The sequence below is a fragment of the Piliocolobus tephrosceles genome, chromosome 8 (assembly GCF_002776525.5).
Source record: "Piliocolobus tephrosceles isolate RC106 chromosome 8, ASM277652v3, whole genome shotgun sequence".
Taxonomy (NCBI): Eukaryota; Metazoa; Chordata; class Mammalia; order Primates; family Cercopithecidae; genus Piliocolobus; species Piliocolobus tephrosceles.
The window spans coordinates 27,712,782-27,734,297 of NC_045441.1; the positions used below are offsets into that span (position 1 = coordinate 27,712,782).

At 37.2% G+C, this 21,516-nt stretch overlaps 1 protein-coding gene across 3 annotated transcripts in view; it reads left to right on the plus strand.

Moving 5' to 3' along the window:
- The window catches only part of POU6F2 (POU class 6 homeobox 2), a 496,629-nt gene that overhangs the window by 95,760 nt on the left and 379,353 nt on the right, over nucleotides 1–21,516 (plus strand). For all 3 annotated transcript variants that reach the window (XM_023226357.2, XM_023226358.2, XM_031936007.1), the window contains one exon: nucleotides 9,896–10,067. In XM_023226357.2, coding sequence (XP_023082125.1) covers nucleotides 9,896–10,067 — 172 coding nt within the window. The remainder of the gene's footprint in view (nucleotides 1–9,895; nucleotides 10,068–21,516) is intronic.

Consider the following 21,516-nt stretch of genomic DNA (forward strand, 5'->3'; position numbering starts at 1 on the left):
TTTCCTTTCCTTTCCTTTCCTTTCCTTTCCTTTCCTTTCCTTTCCTTTCCTTTCCTTTCCTTTCTTTTCCTTTCCTTTCTCCCTTTCTCCTTTCCCTTTCCTTCCCTACCCTTCCTTTCCTTTCCTCTCTCCTTCCCTCCCTTCCTTCCTTTTTCTCCCTTCCATTTCCTTCCTTCCTTCCTTCCTTCCTTCCTTCCTTCCTTCCTTCCTTCCTTCCTTCTTTCCTATCAATCAATCAATCAAACACACTTACTGAGAGCCTATTTTGTATCAGACATAGTGCCCAGTATTGGGAATTTTCACACATGTCTGCCTGCCAGGGACTCAAACATCTCAGCTGTAGGGTCTAACGCCTAAGTGTTTTGGAAAAGTAAATCATTGATAGGTGCAGCAAACCATCGTGGCACACGTTTACCTGTGTAACAAACCCGCATGTCCTGCACATGTATCCTGGAACTTAAAATAAAAATAAATTATATTTTTAAAAAAGAAAAACGATTAGCTAACAGACAAAGTATCATGATTTTATTGCATCTGTGATGCATTGTAAATATGCAATATGGGCAGATCTGTCAAACCCTTTCCTCAAGTATACTAAAGACTCCATATAAAATAGATGGGAAGAGCCAATATGGTCTTAAAAACTGGGAGTGGGCACTTAGGTCTTCCCTTGTCTCCCTTTGAGGTCCTGGAGGCACCTCTCTAAAACCGTCAGGGCTTCTCAGAGCACAGTTCTAAAATGCTGGGACTAGAGAACAGGTCTTTCTATTCTGGAAACTGACTATCTCACTTTTGCAAAAGGTTGCAAATGTTGAGATACACAGACACTCACACACACACACACACATTAATTAAGTGTCTCTGCTAGAGTGTTTAAGATGCTAGAAAGTAAGCTCTTTTTAGGACAGAGACCAGATATTCTCTCTTTGTAACTCCCAAGCAATTCTACATTCAAATTGCTAAATGTAAATTCACTTTAATCTGAGATGTATTCTGATTAAATCCTGATAGCTATTTGAAGCCCTCAGATTATGAAGAGTGTATGAATATAGGGTATGTGTATGCAATGTCAATACTGCTGTATAACCCCATTACCAAAAGACCAGATCTAGATGATCCTGGATTGAACTCTTATTGATGCTTTTTCACAAAGGCAGCAGAAATTGAATTGATGGTGCTATTAGGTTGTCAATACCAGTGTCTCCCTTTCTTCCCAGATAAGTATACATGAAGCATCGTCCATACAGTCATTTTAACCTCCTGGGGCAAAGGAGCTGTAGAGGTTCAAGGTGAGGATTCCGAGGAGGTGTGTCCAACTGTGTGCTAGATGCTTTGTAGAAATCCAGACTGGCAGACTCCTGTTTGGTTGATTGTTATGTTGTTATTTCAATCTACAGGTTTACAGTGATGAGCGGTTTGGCTTATTTGCTTATCTCTGTTTAAATACAGCTGCATCGGTTTTCATTATCAATTGGAGTAGACTCTAGAGTATAAGCATAGTTAAGAGGACGTGGCATTCATGGTGGGACTTGGAGAGGGATAGAGACCCCATGTGGATACTGACAGGAGAGGAGGACACTTATCTGAAAAAGAAAATGATTAGCTAAAAGACAAGCATCATGATTTTATTGCATCTGTGATGCATTGCAAATATGCAATATGGGCAGATCTGTGAAACCCTTTCCTCAAGTATACTACAGATTCATTTTCTTTTCAACAAAAAGACAAGAGACCCTTAAACTGCCCATATGTGCACACTCATTGTTGGTAATGAAATACCATCCTGTTACACCAAAGGAAATCTTGTATTTGCTGTATTATTTTTTTTCTTTCAAGATGATTCTGTACATTCACCTTAACCAAATATTCCCTTGACAAAGTGTTGGGGATTAGTGGGACTAGCAAATAGTGTAATTTGCCTGGGACATCCTTTTAACAGAAGCTCTAGACCTTGTTTCACTGTGTAACGAGCTTGTTTGCCTCTAATACAGCGTTCATCTGACTGGGGGTCATCACCTCGTACAGTGGGTTGTGTAGCAGATGGGCTGGGGCAACATTTGTATGCACAACTATTAGGTTCTTTTTGGTAGATAACGGTAGGCCACCAAAACTACCGTTATGGTTAGAGATGAGTGAGGGTTTGCTAAGTCATCCTCAAAGCCTTGCATTCTGGTTATGATGAAAACAAGCTCTCAGACCAAGAGCTGCCATATGTTCAGATATTTATTAAGTACGCTTTTATTACCAATTATTTCCAAATAGTTTACTTGACTTGTCTGAAAGCTTAATGAAGTCATAGTTCTCTGTCATTTTAGATGAATCTAGCATACCTCACATGAAGGTTCATTAAGGCAGATATGGCAAAGTTCTAGAAGCAAGATCTATAAGCATAGACAACAACACTTGCTAGATCATTAATATTCTCTGCTTGCATACAAAGGTGGGGAAGGTTTCCAAAATATTTTAGCCAATGCACATATTTTGAATATGACTAATTTAACCAAATGAGAACCCACTTCTAACCTCCATTAATGCTGATTAATAAGGCACTAATTCTACCCAAATTGATATAAATGATACTAAACAGCAAAATGCAGGGGGAGGGAGTGGTGGTCAGTGAACAATGTTTGTGGCGGCCACGCCTGGAATGTGGCTTTTCTGATTGAATGCTAGTCTTAGAGCATGAATATCAGTTGAGGCAACTGATTCAGGGCAGAGCTCGCGGGTCAGCAAACTTTTTCTGTAAAGAGGTAAATGGTAAATATTTCAGGCTTTGCAGGCCATAAGGCAAAATCCAGGCTGCCCCAGAGGAACAGATAGGACCTTGAGAGAGGCAGCTCCTTTCAGGCAGGAGCAATTCCTGAGAAAGGACTCCTCTATTGTGAGCCACTGAGGGGCAACATGCCTGGCTACTGGGAAATGAGTGCCTTGGTTCTAAAGGTGCCATTGCACTCCAGCCTGGCAACAGAGCGAGACTCCGTCTCAAAAAATAAAGGGAGGATCTGGGCAGCATCCCACAGCATCCGCTATAGCATCTATTTGAGTCTTCAACTTCAACGATTTGGTGGCTCGTGCTCCAAACTGAGGGTGTGGAGAGAAAAGTAAGTCCCAGTTAGATCCCCTAACGTGGGAAGCGGTATTGTAGAAAATAGTCTGTTTGTGTAGTACTTTTATATCTTTCCAAACATATTCATACACATTATCTGTACGTTGCCTCACTTGAGTCTCACAATATCTTTTTTTTGTCGTTTTTTCGAGATGGAGTCTCGCCCTGTCACCCAGGCTGGAGTGCAGTGGCGTGATCTCGGTTCACTGCAACCTCCGCCTCCCAGGTTCAAGCCATTCTCCTGCCTCAGCCTCCTGAGTAGCTGGGATTACAGACGCCCGCAACCATGCCCGGCTAATTTTTTGTATTTTTAGTTCCACCGTGTTTGCCAGGCTGGTCTCGCAGTCCTGACCTTCTGAACAGCCTGCCTTGGCCTTCCAAAGCGCTGGGGTTACAGGTGTGAGCCACGGGCTCAGCCGAGTCTCACAGTATCCTTCACGAGGTATAGAAAACCACATTGGTATGGGAATCAAGATAGAAGAGACAGCAATTCTTGGTCCTGCCAGTAATTAGCGCTAAATTAGGCAATATCCATGGGGTCCCCTCTTTAGTACGCCTCTGTTACATGCAGCATTTATTTTTAATTTTGAATGTCCTGCTTGATTGTCACAGAATACTTATCTTATATATTTTGGGATAGGATTAAAGAAAATTTCAGCCACACTAACTGTAAAATGGAGAGACAGGGGGAAAGCGATAGCAGCTGGGAATGTTGAGTTGAGGAAGGAAGTGCATGCTGGGATCAATATTTGGCTGTGAAAAAAATCTACTGTGGAACAATCAAAGGTATGCATGTATAAGCTTTATAATGAAGTGCATTATAATGGAAATTTTTGTCTGTTGAATATTTGCTAGAAATGTGGGATTTTCCACTTTTTTTTCAAAATAATTTTTGTTTGCAGCCCAAAAAGTGACATTTAAAATAAAATAATCAGTTGTGGGTAAATTTATAATAGTTTTAGGATCCTTTGATCTTTTCAAATTTTCAAAATGTTCTACAATAAATATGTACACTTACATCAATAAAAAACACTTATAAAAATAAAATATGGTCTTATTTCAGAAAGTCAAATAGAAGTTCTTGCTTTAAAAACTACTGAAAAAGTAAGGAAATAGTGAATGATGAAAAATTAGAAATGTTTTAAAACTTTTGAGAGAAATACTCTTACATTAAATATCATATCAAGAGCTAAACTAATTAATATTTGGTAACTGATAAAAGAAACTAAGTTTGTTTTTCTTCACGACTATTTTCTTAACGATATTCACACTTGACGTTGCCCTTTCCCCAAACCTACCAATGCCTCATTTCTTCCTCTTAATTCTTTTTGATTTCAATTTTTACCTCTTCTCCATGGGAGAAACTGAACACAAAATATGATGGTGTGTTTGCATCTTAAATTGGATGTACGTAATTTGCTTCTATCCTTTCCTAAGTTGAAATGTAGCATTTAGAGACGAGGGAAAATCCAATATATTTTTTTTCTTCATAATGAACGTAATTTTTCTATTGAATTCTAGGAATAAATCTGTTGTGTATTGTGTAACTACCATACTCGAGTGCTTCACAACCAAATGAATTGTTTCCCTGGATTTTTGAAGCCTGCCTATGTTATTTGCATTTTTCTCAAAGCTGTTCTGATGGCCTGTTTCGTTGTTAGTTTGTATGTACGTAAAAATATGCTGGACCTCGTTCAAGCTCAGTGTAGAGAGGTGTGGGTATTTCCATTGCGTGGCTGCCACTGGATATGGATGCTTTGCTGAGTTAATTATCTCGCTATATTTAGTTTCTCTGACTATAAAATAGAATGACTATGCTTATCAAAACTCTGTTGGTTAAATTATTGAAGGTCTTTAGCTGAATTACATATTTGTTTATGTGGTATTATTTTTAGCAGCCTGGTTAAAAAAACACAAAGCCCAAGTTGAATTATCCTCCTTAATACAGTCCCCCGTACCTACTCTTTCAAGGCTTTATCATAGAAATACACTGGGACATCTCTATTTAAAAATTATAGGAAAGTACATCAGAAATTAGCATATAATGACAGTATATATGGTTAGTACGTAGTAAATCATATATCATATATGGTAACTACACATAATAAACTCTAAGAAACATTAATTAGGTAAAAGTTGTTAGAATGTGAGAAGCACTACACAAATAGGTACTTGTAGAAGTGTTTGAGCTTAGTATTACAGAATCATTAAAAATTAATTCAGTAATTTACAGATAATCTAACCTTGCCCATTCCAGATCTATTAGATAATATAAGAGTTATAAGGCAAAGACCTCCCAGGGTCAGATAATCTTGGGAAATGTTAGGATAAGATAACTAGATGGACTTCTTTCCTGGTAGACTTCCCTACTGAGTTTTCCACGTGGGTACGACTGCAGAACTCTTTCATTGCAGAGTGTCTTTTGGGGCAAGTGTTTTGTGGAATGCACTTTGGGAAATATTGTTTTATTATAGACTTTTCACTTTCTAGACAAGAAAACCAAGGCAAAAAGTGGTTAAGTGGCTTGCCATGTTTATCTAGAGGGTGAAGCTGAATGCAAGCCTGGGTATTAAACACTATCTGATGTCCTGTCTACTGTACCATATTGCCCTATATATTTCATTCAAGCAAAGTCATCCAGAGAACTGTTTTGTTCCTACATTCCATAGGGAAGATGATGTCTGGGACTAGGGTATCCAGGCTTTCACACCTTTCACAGCCACTGGCTCTGGCTCATAATCCAAAATCTGGGGTACCCCATGAGTTACTAAGTCCATAAGCCTTGAATTTTTTACTCAATGCCTACTGGGTATAAAAGGTGCTGACTTTTGGAGATGAATCGGCCAGGGTTGAAAATGCAGCTTTACCACTTAGCTGTGTGCCTATGGGGCAAGAAACAGCCTACTGAGCCTCCATCTCTTACCCATACAATGGGGCTGATACCTTGCATAGCTGGGGTAACATTAGATCCACCTAAGGAGCCTGTCTGGTAAAGGCATTCAATAAGTGGGACCTATTTTTATTCCTTAATAATGCTTGAAGGAGACAAATAATCACTGTGTAGTTTCTGATGGTGATTGCAGTCCTCTCCTTGTAGGACATGGTGAAAATTTTTATTGTGATTTTGCTAATAGAAACTACCTCTCCTGCTTCTCCTTTTTTCCCCACCTGGTTCTTGGGTCTCTGATGGCCCCTGTGAGTGTCCTGTATTGGCACATGCCACGTCCTATTCTTGCACACATGCAATGCTGTTCCACGGTGGACCAGTCACTTTCTTCTGTCAGGGATGATAAACAAATTGCAAAGAAGTCTCAACGTCTTCTACTGTGATAGTAACAATTTCAGAGTTTGAAGTAAGAAGTCTTCATCAGCTCTATTTTACTTCTCACCTGCACTAGCTATTTCTGTTCCTGTTTACCGCTGCAGAGATCCTTGTACAGGTTGAAGTTGCAGGTCTGTTACATTTCTACAAATACCTACATAGGTGAATGTTGGAAAATCCTCTCTTTACTCCAACAGAAAGGATTTCACAGACTGCTATGGCTCTTGGCAGAGAGAGAATGACTTCCAAGCCGAGTGCTACTTGAAAGAGGCACTCCCCCATCACTTATAAGTCTGTACTCACTGGTTACTGCTTGTGACACATTTTCAAATGGACCCCCCAGTGGCTGCAGCTGTGATTAAAAGCTGTCTGCTCTCTGCCTCACTGGGGGTTTGCTGTTTAACCATGTCATGTATGTGTGTGTGTGTGTGTGTGTGTGTGTGTATATATATATATATGGGCTGCATCATGGAAAATGTAAAGTGTTTGTAACACAAAAAAATTCAAATGAGTACTTGGATGACAAACTCTTGAATTTTCGAAGCTCCAGTCAGTGAGAGGCACTAGTTGGCAACCTAGCCATGTATGAGGTACATAAAAGTAATTTAAGGAAGAAGAGCTAATGGTCAGTGAACATATACCATCTGCCAGTGCATGTTTTGCACACATCAGCCAGACGGAACATCTTAAAGATTTAAGTGCACTTGAACTCAGCAGCTGCATTTCAGCTCGTCAGTGTGGTTCAGGATTCAGTTTGACCCTTCACAAATAAAGCAAGAGTAGAATATTCTTTCTTAAGTTTACCCAGATATTCACTGGCACATTAATAATCATGTCTGACTTATCATAAGACTGCTATTCTCAACATAAGTTTATCATTAATGTTATCTTAAAAAATGCTCAGATGAACAGTACAGCAACAGAGACTGGGTATCTCAAAGGTACAGGTCACACCCCTTCCTTTAGATTAGAGAGACTGAGGATTCAATCTTTTATAAAGTAAAAAGAGTGGACTAGAATGTAAACCTGGGATCTTGATATCACATGACAAGTATACTTAGGAACGCCACGAGGTCAACCAACGAGCGTTGTTTGTTTCCCTACCCACCCACCCACCCACCAACTGAATCAGAACTTGAACAGGCATGCTTTCTTAGATATTTCGGAAAGAGATCTGGGGAAATTTTGAGAATTGTGTGTCTCCTTTCCCTTCTGCCTGCCTCCCCCATCTCCCCCAAGTTTCAAGAGCTCCAAATCCCGGCAACAAGACCCAGTAAACAAAATGCAAATCTATCCCTAGCAAATTCAAGCTGGCAATACTGTGAATCGACTGCATTGATTACATTGATTATATTTCAAATATTTACAATATGATGAGACAAGTCTAATTTCTTTTCTAAGGAGTTCAAGGTAGGTATCACCATTTCTGAGGGGGGAAAACAATGGAGAAATGTTTGTGGTTGCTATCTGCAATAATCTGGTGCTGACAGAGAGTAGTATTTTATTTAGTAATTAACAGTGTAAAGGGGAGAGGAGCTGTCATGTTGGTTCTTAAGCTGGGGAATGTGATGAAAGATGATATCTGCGATCTCATCCTTTCCACTTGTTTAGGATTGTCAGGATGAGAAATGTCAGCATTATGAAAGCTCGGCTCTGCTCTTGATATGATAAAACCCTTCAAAAGCCAGTCTTTCTCTCTCTCGTCCCCCTCCTTTCTCGCTCTCTCTCTTTCTCTGCACTTGCTTTTTTATTTATCCTGTTTTGTTAGATGGCAGAAATATAATTCTTTTCTTTCTTCCTATTATAAGCCACCATTTTTGTTTTATTATATGTTTCACAACCCCTAATGCCCCACTGAAAATTACCTTGTTAAATGACAGTGTTTCAAAGCCATGAATCCTTTCCACCATTCCCTCAGAGGTTTGAAACAGTCAACAGACTGTAAAGAATAAATAATAAAAAAGTATTGATTATTTTGATGACTGTGAGATTCAATTAAGTATTAATTTTGCCCTCCAGTGGACCTATCAAGGTATTCAAAAGGGAGGATTTGGCTCAGCTAAATGCGTGCTGAGTGCTTCAGCCTTAAATAGGGAGAAAATGTGTTTACCTACAGTATTTGAAGAAGAAGTGCATTGATGCACAGAGTCCAATATTTAAGTGCTGTGCAAATTAAGCCCTGGTGACAGTGACATTGTTTTCAATGGTATGAGTATTGACTAAAGAAGTGCATTTGATGACAGCTTAAACTATTTGTATTGATTAACATTTTCATAGATTATCATGTGTCATATCAAATGCACTTTTCAGGCATGAATACATTAAAAACACACACACACAGGCATACTGCAACCAATGCAATGGTGGGACCCAGGAGCATGCCGCCCCACCTGCTTCTGTGCTGGTCACCTGTTTCCTGCTCAGGAACCATTTAGGCATGAACTTGGCAATAAATAGCTCCCAGATCTCGCAAAAAGGGCACTTCTTGCTCTTCCTTTCCTTCTGCATCTGATATTGTGCCAAAACAATATTATGCGTCTCAGTTTGCAAATGGAATAAAAGACTACACTTGGAAAATTTTCTGATCCTAAAATGCCCTCCTAAATGAGCTGAAGATAAAGCAGATCTAAATAATTAGGGGGAAAAGTTTGTCTTTTCTGAAGGCGATTTTTGTTTTCTTTTTCTTTAATGCTCTGGGTGTGTGATGCTCTAGGTATCCGAATTATTGAACACAGTTTGTAAGTATTTTCCCAATTCCTTAAAAAAAATTTTAAATCAATTTTCATGTATTGTGTTGTGTATTGTTTGCTTTAAAATGTTCATTTGATTTGGGGTCAGCTCCGGTTCCCAATCTGGGACCAGTGAAGCCAACTTCTAAGGGTGCTTATAGAATTTACATAAGAAATATCTTTTATTCCATTGAAAGCCTTTTGAGGTCTCTTTTCTCCCTATCTTTTTTCTCTGCTCTTGGGATAGAGTTTAATTGCTTCTCCCCCGGGGAGAAGGCTTCTTAAAATAGCCCGTGGTTCCTCCATAGGGTGCTCTTCCTTTTTAGTATGTTGCTGAAGTACAAGCCCAGCACTTTCTTTTTTCTTACTGCATTAAAGACAGAACAAGGTGTAAAACCATTCGCACAAAAGCATATCCCACAATTAAAGCTGTGTTGGTTAGGTTGCTTTCAAATAAGTTTTTTTTTTTTTTTCCCCCTCCAAAGCCTCCTGAATCTCTCACATGCTAGTTGAGCTTTAATAGGGTGGGGAGTAATGGAGAACTCATCGGATCTGTAATAGCTCTTCACTTGACTGCAGCCAGCAATAACAGCGGGAGCAGCCAGAGATAAGAGAGGAGAGAGGGAGAGTGTGTGTGGAAGAGAGAGAGAGAGAAGAGAGAGGGAGAGGGAGAGAGGACACGCACTCTAAAGCTGCCACTTTTTTTTTCCTCCCCTTCACTCTTTTCGCCCATCCTAGGATCCAATGATAGCTGGACAAGTCAGTAAGCCCTTGCTGTCAGTGCGGAGTGAAATGAATGCGGAGTTGAGAGGTGAGGACAAGGCTGCTACTTCAGACAGCGAGCTGAATGAGCCCCTGCTTGCGCCTGTGGAATCAAATGACAGCGAGGACACTCCCAGCAAGCTCTTCGGTAAGTCTGTCTAGGTATTTCATTTCAGTACTACCATGTTGTCCGGAAGAGCAATCCAACCCCCCCAACCCCCCCCCTTTTTTTCTGTTGTTCATTCAGTTTTCTCGTAAGTACTGAAAAGGAGCATCTTAGAGGTGCTAAGCCACCGAAGCTGATTCCAGCCAGCTAGGAGGATGTCCTCCAAACTTTTACCAACAAGGAACTTATTCGCTGCCCATTTTGACTTGTCAAATATTGCTGAAGTCCCCAGGCTGGAAATTATTTGGAAAAAAATAGAAAGTGGTAATAATAATCAGGAAATCGGTTCCATTGTGAGAATTGGTTAACATTTATTGAGTAAATATCGACTCGGTTTCAGGTTGCTTCGCAGCCTTTTGTTAAGGGGAAGGTGAGTAAAGACATTATCTGTCGTCTAAAGATGGGAGAGGAGAACTGAAAAATATCAATACAAGTCTTGCTATGCCAGGTAAACAAAGGTGGCCACGGGACTTGCTCTAAGAAATAACATGTGTCATCACAATCAGAATGAATATTTCTTCTTTAAAAAAGGTGATGAGGAACGAAAACAGGTTCTCTGATTCCCTCCTCTACCCCTCTCCTTTTCAACATTGTGTTTATAGCCTCATAACTAAAAGTAGAGGCAGCCCAGGACCTTTTAGGAATCTTTGTTTCATAAACAAAACAAGAACAAGCAGAGTGCCACTCCAGCAAAGACATCTGTCATTCAAACAGATGACACTCTGTAAGCCAACTCATGCAACTGTGATCTCTAATCAGAAAGGGGAGCGGGTTGTTGAGGCGCGTGCCTGAGTGATAGATATTAATGGATGTCTCTGCTGGAGAAGCACTTTAGGGTTCAGAGTGACGTTAGGTTTTCAGAACAATTGTTCCTGAAACATTTGCTTTTAATTATTTTCAAGTGCATGTGTGTGCACACACACATAGACATAAGTATAACTACTAACCTGACGTATATATATCAGGCAGAGTACTGCTTGGTCTCAGGTAAGAAACAATCAAACACCTGAACTTCAAAAAAAAAAATCATTACATAGACTACTACTTTGTTAAGAAAATCAGCAATTCGGCTTAAAACACAGGCTTTATTTATTTATTTATTTTAACAGACAGAAAGCAAGCTGCCTTGAGTGTTTGGCAACTCTAGGCTAGCTTGCTTCAAAAGACAAGCTTTTCCTTAATTTTAAATGCTTACTCAATCAAACATTAGAGAGATGTCACAGAGAAACTCTGCTTTTCAGATTTTCTCTTGGTACAATACTGTTTTATGCTTAACAATATACTAGATTCCAATTGCAAGAAATTCTTTGGTAGCACCCCTTCTTTGAAAAGCAGCAATGCCACCTCTGACATGAATTTCCAACCCCATGCATTCAGGTTTTAGCATTTTCACCCTAAAGAAATTTTTTTACAGTGTAAATTTTTATCCATATAGGAAGAATTATGCACTGAAACCTTCACTTCAATTGTAGGAGGGTAGTGAGAAAAGTCAGATAAAATGATAAATTACAGAAAGGTAAAAGCCATGCCCATACCCTTCTGATGTTGAGTATGCTAAGTAAGCACTTTGACTTTTAAAAAGTAATCAATTTTGAGTTCAACAAGCTACAGATAATACATTTTTGTTCCCAAACTTTGCATGCATTTAAAATAAAAGTAAATGGATTTTGTAGACTTGAGCTTGGAGCTCCAACTTGTTTTCTTTCAAGTAATCCAAAAGAGGGGCGATTGATTTTTTCATTTGTTTAGGGTTCCCAGTGTTGAACACTATTATAGATTTGTTATGCTATGTCTTACTGATTTGCATGTGTAGAGAAAAAAGCTTCAAAAATTCCAAGAGGGTCAAAGAGATTTGAATTAAAAGTTTAATTCAAAAGTAATATTTTTGTGAGGTGCCATTTACTAAGAATTCATAGTTTAATGTTAAAATCATAGTGGATTTTAGAAGGAATCCGCTTTTCATTTTGAAATTCTCAACTTCTGAGTTTGTGTGAGAGAACAGAGCAAAATCTACATCTTACATTCCTTTTGAATTCACTTAATTGTCTTTGGTCTCTAGACTGTTTTTCAAACACAATGCGAGTATTTCCCAGTTTCCAATTAGGTCAAGAAGAAATCAGTAGATTAACAGTTTTGAGAACTTGAGAAAAAATTAGAGACAATATGGGAAAGAAAGAATAGAAAGGATCAGGAGGAAGCACCCTAATATTCTCATAAGGTTTCCTTTGCAGGGGTCTGTTATGCTCTTACTTTTTAATATTACCAGGACTTGGCCGTAGCAATTCAAGTTTACGTAACTGACTAAAACTTTCCAGAATAATTCTGTCCCAGAATTTTTAGTAACTTTGGCAGCACAATTTAAGGAACCATGATTTTCTCTGATATGCATGTGTTCAAGTCTGCTTTTTGTTTTTAGATGTAGTCTTGATTATACCCTCTACTTGATAATGAAGAATTGTGTTCTTCCCGAATAGTTGACAGCATCTATGTTTTTATCTAAACAATAATTTTCTAATATACTCGCTCTCTCTCTCAAACTGTCATTCTTCTATATATATACTGTAGTATTGAAAATTGGGCTTCTCTAATGAGATGGCAAGATTATGACAAATCATGTGCATCTTGATATGTTTAGTTTCATGGAGAGACATTAACCAAAAGCAGGAGACAAGCAGAGCTCAGGTTTTTTTTATTGTACCTGAAATTTCAGTATAAATGGATTTCTTTGAAGCCTCTTCCCCCATCTGTGTACTGTTCAAATTAGCAGTCCAGAGGACAAGTCTGTTTCCCTCACAGTATGGTACCTTCAGCCCAAAACTGCAGGAGAAAGGCTAATACTGATGCCCTCTATGGATAAACAAAGGAAATTCCAGGAACCATTGGGCCTTTTATGCCTCTCCTTAAATTGCACCTCTGCACTTAACAGCATCCAAAGGGAAACATACTGTGCAGAATGTTTCAGTGCTCTGAGCAACTCAGAATACCAGAAGGAGAAAGGAGAAGCCATATGCTAGCCTAAGTAGAAAGTTCAGAAAAGGGCCCTTGTGTTTTATAAAGTAATTACATCAGTGGTAACGTTTTGCTTAACTTGAACAGCCATGGAAACTAAAGTACACTTAGGAGAGATGAATCCACATTTCATTGAGAAACATGTGGTTAGGTAGTTCTCAGTGATATCATTAAGTGGTGCATTATTTATTCTTCTAAAGCCTGTAGGATAACTATCTCCTTTTTCAGTTCATGACTGTATTATGCTAAGCTCTGAGCCATAAGAAATAGTATAGAGGAGAACAGGTTTGCATGTGGTTGGGGGTGGGGGATTATCAGAGAATCTGGAGCTGTGTCTCACAGGGCTTTAGCTGTGTGATCAGATGAGTGATGCTACATAGAGCCAGTCATTTAATATGTGGCTAGTGATGGACATATTGGAAACCATTCTCAAAACTGGCCTTTGGCAAACCATCTTAAAGGGAAGAGGTTGCTGCGTTTCTCTAGTGACATTTATAGTACTCGTTCGTGTCAATGTGGTGCTTCACTTTTAGTTATGCCCATCAAGAATTCAGTGTTCCACATTCAGTCAAGTTGGATGCTAAAATTCAAATGGTAGCATCAACAACTTGGTAGGGAAAATGACAGAGGAAAGGATAAAAGTAATATATATCCTTGGAAAAAATATGTACACTAAAGTTTTCCCATGCACTCTCAGCCGAATAAGTGAGATCTCATAAAACATGCCCTAAATATTTTCTCCCCTATATATTTGAGAGTTGAAAGATGATTTATTAACAGTGTTTCTCCTGGGAAAATGTTCATTGTTTGAAGTTAAACCTCATGATTTCTTTCCTTTAAGTCCCAGCTATCTTGGGTGGCTGCGTTAGTCTTGGTGGCTGGCTTCTCAGTTGTACTACACTGTGCATGAATTGGGCACACAGCTAAGAGTCTTGAGCTGAGATGGAACTACAAAACCTTGTATAAGCATTGCATCCAAAGTAAAAAGTTTGTGGTTGATTTTCTCTTCTGATATTGTGCTTTTCTAGGATAAAAGAAATTGCATGCAATGATACTTTTAAGAGTGGGTATTTTCAATGCCATTTATCTGTGAGCTGTTGGAAAAGGCCTTAAAGTTGGCTCAGGGATTCCTCCATGTTATAGAATGTACTATATTGTGTATTTCTTTTCCTTTCTGTGATCTTTCTCACAGAAACATGCATTATAAGATTTTTTTCTTTCAAATTGCCATCCAGTTTGACTTGATTAGAATTTATGGCAGTGGAGTTGCTTTCAATGACAAAAGGATAAAGGACTAAATTGTCTGTCACCCCTTGAGACAGTGGTCTCTGCAGGTCAGCGTGGAGGTCATTGCAGGGCATTATGGGGACTGCACTTGGGGGTGATGCTGCCTTGCGCCCGTGCATCAGTGGAGGCCTTCATTATGGGATCACTGTCTTCATTACTTTGTTTAAACGTCTCTCTCCAGGCTTCAGTACCTTGGGTATTTATAATATTCTGATTAACTATTCTGGAGCCAGTAATCAGTACCAAGAGCTTAAACCCAAGAGGGATTTAGTTAGGAGGTGATGAGGTAAATTCCCTAGAGAAATATATTTATTTAAAATATGTATCATGCTTCTATATTTTTAGAAGTTTCTATATTATATCAATTGAAAATTTATACCCCTTTTCACCAAAGAAAGTTTTGCTAAAGAAATATTAAAAGTATATTTTTTAATCAACTAAATAATTTGAGTAATAGATTTATGCAAAAATAGTTATTTAAAAGAAATCTGTAGAAACCTGTATTTGTGGAAGTAAGTGAGATGCACAAGGTATTTGTCAAAAATCAGTTATGGTTTAATAGTCAAACAAGCCCTTGTCATGCTGCTGCATACTTGAGTGAAAAAAAATGCATATTTGGATACACTTCTTACATTTAAGAAAGTCTAATGCACAGGGGTATTTTTTTAAAAAAATCAGTGAGAGGCTGTGTGCATTTGGACAATTTTAGTTTAGATTTTCCCCCCAGAAAAACACTGTAATGCTCCATTGAGAAATAAATCCACTTTAAATAACATGAATGTGTAAGCTTTGAAATAAAAATAAATCCATATAGAGAGGCACTGGTGTTCAAATTTTTCACCATGTTTTTCTGTGGAACTGCTCATTTCTAAGTGAACTTCAGTGGGGGACAGTGCACAATATGTGCCAGAATCGTCAATGGGAACCTTCCTCTTGCCTGTCTTTGCTAGCTCTTCGCTATGCCTGGGGTGCTCAGGTCAGACCTCTGTTTAAAGCAGGAAGTTCAATATTGCAGTGTCCAAGGATACTCCATGGTAGCACATTAGCAAGTCAAAATACTGATACGGTTTTACTCTTTTCTCCCCTTTTATTTTGATTACTGTGATTCTTATGTTTTGTTGTTGTCATTAAATTGTCCTAAAAACAACAGGAAATAAGGTATTAGAAATGAGATTAATCTGTACATCATCACTCTTTAAATGATCCCATTTTCATCTCTTGAATGTCTTGGATGTTTCTGACTAAAATGTTACATGGCATTACAGTGTTTTTGTAGTTCACCCAGCCCAGTTTATGTCATAATTAATAAATAGAGGTGCATTCCAGATTCAAGCTCCCAAGGCTCAGCCCTTAAGAAGATTGCTTTCGCTCTTAATTACCTGCTTTAATTATACAGCTAGCATTCCCGTTCTCAAGAATTGACCAAATACGTTTTTATCCCACTTCAACGTTGAGATTTCACTTGACCGTTTCAAGTGGACCTTGTTTGTTATGAGACAGTCAACAGTTAATTTGTGAGAGAATTGGCACTTTCTTTGATTGACGACCTTGCTGGTTTATATTTGGGGATTAATAATACATCAGACATTCACACATTAAAAAGAAAGTAAATGTGAAGAGGAAGGGTAGAAGGTTCAGTTCTGCTATTGGGCTGCCCTGATTATTCAGGCCTTCCCTGGGAATGCAGAGGCAATCGGAGAAGCAGGCACATTTGTCCAAATATGCACCTGGCTCCACTTAACATGTTTCTTGATTTTTTATGCTAAAGAAAAAGATAGCAAAGTGTTTATACCAAACTGGCACCCTGTCAGGGGGCAATCTGTATAAAGTTTCCCGCTGTCAGGTTAATAAATTTTTAAAAAATATCCAAAGGCAGAGGTAGCTAGAGAAAGCTCATAGGAACAGTTGCCATTCTCCAGCGGATGGGTTTCTCTTTAATATCAGCCTGGCTCTGGAATTTTCTTGTTTGTTGTCTTCCTGGGTTCTGTACTTAGCTGGCGTTTTTGTTCAGCTTTTCTTTTATTCATGCCATTTCAGTCTTACTTTTTAAATGTTTATCTTTTTAAATTTCAAATGTCTTTTCTTTGAGAGAGAAACAAGTGAGCATAATTTGTTTTAATTTTTTATATGGTATTTTGCGGTTGAACATATACTTTGTCATGCTATGACTCTGAATGAGCTTCTAAATCTATCAACACTGGACTTTTCTTTGGGAATACCTTCAAGTGATATTTATTCATAAAGGAGTATCTGTGCTTTGGCAATATGGGGGCTTCTGACGAGGTCGATTATTAAACATGTTGATCTGATTCTTAATCTTTTCAATGTAAACTTTCACCTCCTGATTGTCAAAGTCAGATTTCATAAAAATGAAACAAGGGTGGACTTGTTTGGAGACATCTCCTAGTCTATGCTGTGACACTTTATGAGCTATCAAAAATGGATTAAGCCCTTTTAGTGTGAATGCAGAGGTCAGAAAGAATAACATTGGATCTCTTGAGGCTAAAGAAAGTTTGTCATTCGCAGAGAAATGGAAATTAACTTTGTTTTATAAATATTCCAAGGTAATTTTTTAAGCTACCTAATCAAGATGCCTACCCCCTGAGATCGCTTCTTAATAATTAGCTTCTACTTTAAAAAATTTCCTAGTATGTTATATGAATGTCTATATTTTATTTGAGAATGGAAAAGAAAATCCATGCCCAAACTTTTCTTACAGTTTTTCCTTCTTAAGTGATTTTAAGGTCTTATATGTAACAAGAATATATTGTGATTTTTTTAAAATTAAAAAATTAGCTACCTGGAACAACATAACTAATAGTCTAAGCAAGTGACTAATTATTGGAGGACCACACTGCCATTAAAACTATTTGAAAATATAAGGAAAAATGATCAGATTATAATTAGAGAAACTGAGTAATATAATTATACATGAACTAAAGGCTTAAGAGATTTGCTATACAAAAGACCATTTGAAAATGGGACTGTATAATGAAATCTGCATTCACTTAGCTGGTTAAAAATGTTCTTAGTAAATAACCAAAATAAAACCTGTTAGTTTAGCTCATGAATGAAGTAGAATATGAAGGTATTTTTAGGATACTTATGATGTCCCAATGATAGCCAACATGAAAAGGTTTCACAATTTAATGAATACATGTATCCTGCCATATATTGTTTGGCATTAAGTAGTTTTCTTAGTGTTTCATCTTTTCCTCTAAAATAATTAGTGTTTCTTGGGATTGACTGATGTACCTTCCAAATATTTTGTATTTCTTTAATTTCATCCTATTAATGAGAATAAAAGCATAATTATGACAGAAGTTTGTGAAAGCCAAGGAATTCATATTTAAAGACTGATATTAACACAGTGTTTTAAAATAGCAATGCAAATTTATCCATTTTCTTACCACTTCCATACTTTATTTTTGTTTCCCTCTATTTTCTTTCTTAGGCACCGTGAGTGCACAGTGAAAGAAGTATAATGCTATCTGTATAAAATATTTGTTTGTGTCTATGGTCTGCTTTTCTCCGTATTTTCTTCATACACATACAATGCTTCAAATTGTCTTACTGAATCTGTAGTATGTATGTATTTTCTCTATTGTAAAACTAACAAAGTCTCATTTATAACAAGCTTTCTTTTAGTTCATGCTATCGATCCAACATTTAAATGCATTTCTCCTGTATATTTAAAAAACAGTTCCCTGATAAATGTATGAAAATTAATAGCTTACCAAAAAAGGGAAACTAATTATATTGTAGTATTGCTTCAGCTATACTTGGGCTAGAATCCAAGTTCCAGTGTCTTCTTCGATGCTGCTGTTTACTGAGCAGAAGAGACAAGAAGATTCCTCAGGATTTATGCAGTTTAATTGAGTAAAGAAATCTGGGGTTTTTGGACAACTTGACTTGTAGAAAATATATGTAGTTTTAAAGCCTACCAACTTACCTAAGCTAGGGAAGACTCTGGGATCTAAAATATTGGGAACCTAAATACTTGTCTATATCTGGGATAGACATATATCACAATATAAACATTTATCCTTTTCTTTTTTTAAGTCAAAGGCATTAATTCAATAGTTATCAAGCACAATTTTTGTTACACATTCCTTTAAGGATTCTGTGTGCCTATATATCAAGGTAGAGTGTGTGATTGGTGCACAATAAAGAAATCATATTTTAAACATTTACTATTAAAGTAATGTGGTATGATTAATATCCTTTTGCAGTTCTTGATGACCACATATGTGGTTATTTGTCTTTTAATACCAATATGGCAGCATTTATTTTTGCAAATTAATGATTTGGGGTGACTTCCTGCAGGAGGGAATCATCACTGTCAAAGCAGAAGAGAAGCTAAGGGGTTAATATGATTTAAAAATGCAAATATTTGAAGCTGTTTTAAAAGCATGAAAAATTATTGTACATGACTTTTTGCTCAAATCGACCCAGGGTAAAGGAGAATAAAAAGTCGAATGGAAACCCACATGTTCCTATATTTAAAAATGTGTACACATGGAAGTAATGTGGGGAGTGAAATGCACTTCATCAAAACTGGCATTTTTTTCAATATACTTACTTCATTTCCCAAAATATTGCAAGATAGAAATGTGTCAGAAAGGACGCATGCTATTTGCAAAAGGAGAAGCATACAAGAAATATTGCATCAAACTCCTATTTCAATGGATCCATTTGATTAAATCCATACACTGTTCTATAATCTACGAATGCGTAAATATCCAGAACAAGGATCCTCTCGATTATGAGGGAAAACTTTCACAAACTTTTGGGAGGAACATATGTCACTGTTTTAAGTGTTGATTGGCTCATTTTATTCTGATTCCTAAGATGAAGGCAGGTTTTAGTCTTAAGCCTTACCCAAGAAATTGCTCAAATTTTCAGGTAGACTAGTCTATTTCTTTGCTCTAGTTTGAATCTTTACTTCTCCCATTAATTGCATCCTGTATTCATAGTAATTTTCTAATAAGCCAACTGGAATCTGCAGGCCATCAGAAAAGTGTTAAAAATTATGCCTCATGTTTTAAAAGGAATTAATATCCATAGCTGCCTACTTACAAAAAAAGCGCTGGTCACCTTGGAGATGGCTGATGGCATGGAGGTGGTTGCAGTAGCTTAGAATGGTGGCTACACGTCTTGTCATCTGTAGTGTATCAATATGTTTTTATAATGATACAATAACCTGAACCCTGTAACGGTTTATGGTCCTTTTGAGAATTCTTATGGATTCTTAGAGTGACGGAGGTCTGAGAAAAGATCTTGAAAGCTTTCACAAAATCTGGCTGGGTGACAGAAAGCTAGCAGGACTGTGATTTAGCTGCTAAGAAATCCTATTGACCAGGAACATCATTAAACTTTTAAGTTAAAACAAAAACCACAAAACAAATGGCAGATGCAAAGGGTAAGGGGTAACCAAAGTGGCGGTGAAAATTAAAACGTGCTGAAGATTCTTAAAAATAAAAGGCAAAATGCAGCAAGCCCATTGTTGATCTTCATCTCCTACTTAGAAATAAGCATTTTTAAATACACCTTTCTGAATATTGCAGTGTGTGTCGGAAATCTGTATTTGTGCATCTCCTTTATGGAATCTGTCAGAACTGATTGCTGGTCTTTCATTTTCTCTGGCTATTTTTAGTCAATGATAAATAAAGAACTTGAATTTTGAATCTGGCACCAGTGAGATATAGAACCAGAAACAGGAGGAAATAACCACGATGAGTAACTTCACATCAGTATCTGCATGGAGATCTCAGTCCTCTTAACATTTGTAATACTGCTAATTTCTATGGGCTTTTTAAAATACTTCCACATGAGCTCTCAAAACCCATAAAAGTGTGGCATGTAAAGTAAATTGTTTGTCACTTGCCGACGACCTGCCATATTTATTGTCAGGAGAAATGGACATTAGTTGGAAAAGCAGTTGTTAAAGGCCAAACAATTTTTAAAGATGGCAAAGATGCGCGAGGGTTTTCCTTTTTCTAACAATGAGCCACCCCTTCAGACATCAAAAGACAAGATAATAAGACACTTCAAGCACAATTCAAGATTATATTCAACATCTAAAGGCTCATCTCTTGTCAGTTTGCATTTACTCTCCCAGGGATGTGATGCTTCTATCATCTTTCTGTCAAGAGGAGTCTGGCAGAAGAAGCGAGGGCTCTTATTTCACACACTTAGGGTTTTTTATCAAATAGTCCACACTCGTTCTGATTCAGCCAAAATGGGGGGATAATTTGAAGAAGGTCATGCACAAGTACAAAAATCTCATATTGATTTGTGTGATTAGAAGGCATTAAAATTGCACGTTTATGTTAGTTGCTGAGATGTTGTGTCAGTTTATTTGGTAATACACTTTTGCAGCCTAGAAAAAAAAAAATGACTTAAAATTTAAAAATAGATGGCTGAAAGCTGAAATGGTTTGTTTTAATGTGGCTGTGTCTGAACATTTAGCAAGTGAACATAAAAATAATGTAAACCTTTTAGTTTAACAATATTTGAAATTAGCTTATATAATGAAATACTTCATGCAATGTAAAAGCAAAATAGCACAACTGTGCATATCAGGTGAAACAAATATATATGTGAAATTTTTTTTAAATACTTCAAAAATTGATTTCATATCTTTAATATATAGATAAAACGTGATGGCATTTTCAATAGAAATTTAATTATGAAGCTGTTTTACAATGGTTATCAAGTTTTTAACATTTTGCAGTCTTTAAAATTACAATGTCATTATATTTGTCATTTTATGCCATTCTTAGTATATATGCCCTTTTCCAGAGAGGGTATTAAAGAATAAATAAAAGGGTTTTTATTATTATTATTATTCTCTGTCAAAATTTATCACATTTCCTTCTTTGTTCTCTGACAGTCACAAAGCCATACAAAGAAACATTCCATTTTGGTGGAGGCATGTTTACAGAAGTTAGAAGAACAATCTTTTCCTCTCAAAATAAAACAATTGATGAAAATAAAACCATGATATCCTGGGATCATTTCTATATTGAATCTTTGAAATTACTTTTCCTAGGAATTTTCATCAAGTCTCTGTTGTCTCCACTTCTTATATTTTTCTCCTTTGCTGTGAAGAGTTTTGAAACTGGATTTCTTA